Raw genomic sequence first — 3445 nt, forward strand, 5'->3', positions numbered from 1 at the left:
CCCATAAGTGGGTTGAGTTTGTATTGGTTCTTGTCTCTGCTTCGAGGGTTTTTCTCTGGGTTCTCCGGTTTGCCTCCCTCAGCAAAAACCAACACATAGCTGATTCCAGCTGGCTGTAAGTTGTGCTCCAAAGTCACACATGGGCCGGATAGTGGCTGCCAGAGGCACCTTTGTATGCTTTCGGTTCGACCTTGTTGAGGTGCGTCGTTGCTGTACTTACGACGACGATAAGCTGCGACAATTATTTTTATTATTATCAATTCAGCGAAAAACTGTCAAAACAGAGAAACTGCATTTTGCGAGTGCTATAAAACATCGAGAGTTTGCTTCTAATGACAGCCGCTATGCTAGAATTGATGAGTTTATCATTAAAAGTGGACTAGATGTTGAAACCTTTAAAGCAAAGATGCATAAAAAACATAATGTACAAGAAAATTAGTAACAGACTACATTTTGGTTGCCTAGGAACTACATGTATACCGATTTAATCAGACTCAGTCAAATTAAAATAACCCTGGTTAGTGTTATTTTTGATGTTTGTCAAGTCCTGAGTTCAGTTCATCGAAAGATGCAACTTTACATACATACATACATACTTCATTGATGCTCCGTAAGTGGGTTTTTCAGCTCAATAGAATTAAAAATTGCAAATTTAAATTTACATTAATTACAATATAAGTACAATAATGTTATAATTACAAAAAACATATCAAGAATATCAATCTACATGTAATAAGACATTTGCAAAACGACGCCTAAAATCTTGGGACATTTTAAGGACTTAATTAATATTATCATTCAAAGAGTTCCAGAGTTTGGCTCAGCATTTCAAGGTCGATCACTCACTGATTGCCCAAGATTGCTTGGATGTTATTCGAATAGAGCGGAGTGCGACGGAACAAGGCATGAAGCAGTTACTGTTGATCGCGAAGTAACCTTACCACCAAGCGTACAATGAGAAGAATGTGTGACAGTAAGAATTAACAAAAGCAGTAACGTTACTTGAGTTCTGTTATGTATGGAACTTGGTTGCCTTAAGGAACTTTGTGTCATAGAATTCATGAGGTTTGCCACTATCTATTGGGCTGCTGTTTTCTGGTCGGAAACGGCGAGTCATTACGATTCCAAGAAATCATAAAAGTGCGACTTCGCAAAAAGGTCATTTTTTCACGACTTTAAGTCATCGAATCAATGCCTTGTGCCAGTGGGCATTTGACCCGATTTTGGTAAGTAGTGCAATTTAACTTAAAATTACAATCTGTGTAGGTTTAATTACAAAGGCCGAGAGTAACATATTTGCATGGTGTCGATAATTTTTACCTTCAAATTATACTTAATATCAGCCGCTAAAGTAAAAAATCTGAAAAATGCATTCGCAAATATTTAAAGTCATGGATAAACAGCCGAGGCAAAAAGACGGTAAATATTGATTTCGACAGAAAATGTTCCCGTGTCGATCATGTCAGAAAGAGTCCAGCAAATTTTCACGTATTTTAGTTTGATTTTAAAACACTCCACGAAAATGGATGATGGATTTGGCGCGCTTTGTACATAATATTATTTCCCTGTTTTATGAAACATACCGTTGAGTAGGTTTTGGAATATTACTGGAGGTTGTCAACCGAATAAATTGCATTGTTTCCATGATCGAAATTTCAAGGGAATGGGGAAGAGATTTAATTCTACACTCGAAATTTCTTGTGTTATTTAATGCTATTTTGGTACCATCGCGATGGAATTATGAAGCTGTCTGATCGTGTGGTGTTCATTACAATGATGTCAAGGATCACTTGAGCCGCTTTTAGACAAGTGCCGATTTCACAAAAAACTTCAGAAGCCTCTTCGCAAAAATTTCGCTTTTCTGTTGGAAAAAACATCTCAGTTCATTGACATTCAAGAGCTCGGTGAATTTTGTTTGTCTGTTTTCAAAGATTTCACAAAATAATCGCCTGTCGGAGACTGGGACTTATAATAATAATGCGTGACAATTTAGAATGAGTGACATTATTGATAAACTGTGAAAGATAAGTGTCAAAGACCGGAAGCTTGAATTCAGCCCGTCTGCATGCAATCGTTAGCGTATAAAATATAACGCCTAGTTTTTTGGCCTTTGAAGTGTGTTGATCAGTATCGAGTTGAGTAGTTGTACCAATCAGTTTGTCAGAGAGTTGTTTTATTAGTTGAGTCGAGCCTTTTGTTGAGGAATTTGTGAGTTTAATCAGACGTAGACCTAGATGCCTAAAGACTGTACCAAGAAGCCGGTTAACCAATTAAACCAGAGGACCTTGTGAGTATAAATCGTTTGTCTGAGTCCACTTTCGTTTTCATTGTCTGCCTTGCCGATTTTGTGTGGAAATACCGCTTTGGAGGCAAGCGTTTTCCCACACCTGGCACCTCCGACGGGACCTTTAACGAAACCATGGATGCCTTGGAGACTAAATTAACGCAACTGAAACTAGCCGCGGATCGAACCGAGTCGATAAACGCTTTAAGGAATGAAACAGCCATTGAACGCCACCTCTCCGCCCTAAAAGCCCTTACAGTTGAAGCCGATCAATGCAAGAGAGTTGTTGAGGAGACAAAAATTGCCGCTAAAGAAAGCCCCGAGGATCTTAACCAGTGGATTACTGAAGTTGATGGCAAGATCCTATATGCTGATGAAAGCGTCAAGAGCCTGAAAGAAACATTAGAAGAGCTTCGCCACGAAGAACTACTTAAAAAACAAGAAAAGGAACTAGACTTCGAACAAAAACTTTTCGAAACAAAGATGAAATTCCAAACAGAATTACAGACCGCAAAGAAACAAGCCGAAGAGGAAAACAAGTTTACAGCCAGCGGATTTGTGTCAGGTCATGGATCTCCTGCGAAATTACCGAAGCTTAACATTTCGCGTTTCGATGGAACTTACGAAGACTGGCCCAGGTTCTGGAACCAATTCGTGGAGATCATCGACAAAACAACAATGGCTGGTGTCACGAAATTCGCCTATTTGAAGTCCTTCCTCGACCCGAAGGTGAAAAAGTCGATCGAGGGATTACCGTTTTCTAACGAAGGCTACAACAGAGCCAAGTCCATTTTGCTGGATAAACATGGGAAGGATTCAGAAATAATTAAAGCTTACACGCAACAGATCTTTGACCTGCCAATCATTCCAGACCAGAACGTCGCCAGGATTCACGAATTTAGCGACAAGCTAACTTTCTCCGTTCAGTCCTTGCAAACAATGGGGAAATTAGAGCAAGTCAATGGCTATGTCGCGATGACTTTGGATAAGTTGCCGGCGATTCGTGGAGATTTGACCCGAACAGACACTTCATGGGAAAATTGGACCTTTGACAAATTAACAGAAGCTTTGCGACTGTGGACGCGAAGAAATCCAATCACCAGACAGAACGAAAATCAACAAGATGACAGAAGCAGAAATCGACCCGATGACACAAGCAGA

The 3445-nt window shown here is 39.7% G+C and overlaps 1 protein-coding gene across 1 annotated transcript in view; it reads left to right on the forward strand.

The window, feature by feature from the left end:
* Nucleotides 1-2419: 2419 nt before the first annotated feature.
* LOC137995973 (uncharacterized) overlaps nucleotides 2420-3445 on the forward strand; it is a 1182-nt gene continuing 156 nt past the window's right edge. Inside the window, exon 1 of the mRNA XM_068841416.1 lies at nucleotides 2420-3445. This exon is cut by the window's right edge and continues 156 nt beyond it. Within this exon, the coding sequence (XP_068697517.1) occupies nucleotides 2420-3445 (1026 nt within the window).

Source organism: Montipora foliosa, chromosome 3 (assembly GCF_036669935.1).
Source record: "Montipora foliosa isolate CH-2021 chromosome 3, ASM3666993v2, whole genome shotgun sequence".
Classification (NCBI taxonomy): Eukaryota; Metazoa; Cnidaria; class Anthozoa; order Scleractinia; family Acroporidae; genus Montipora; species Montipora foliosa.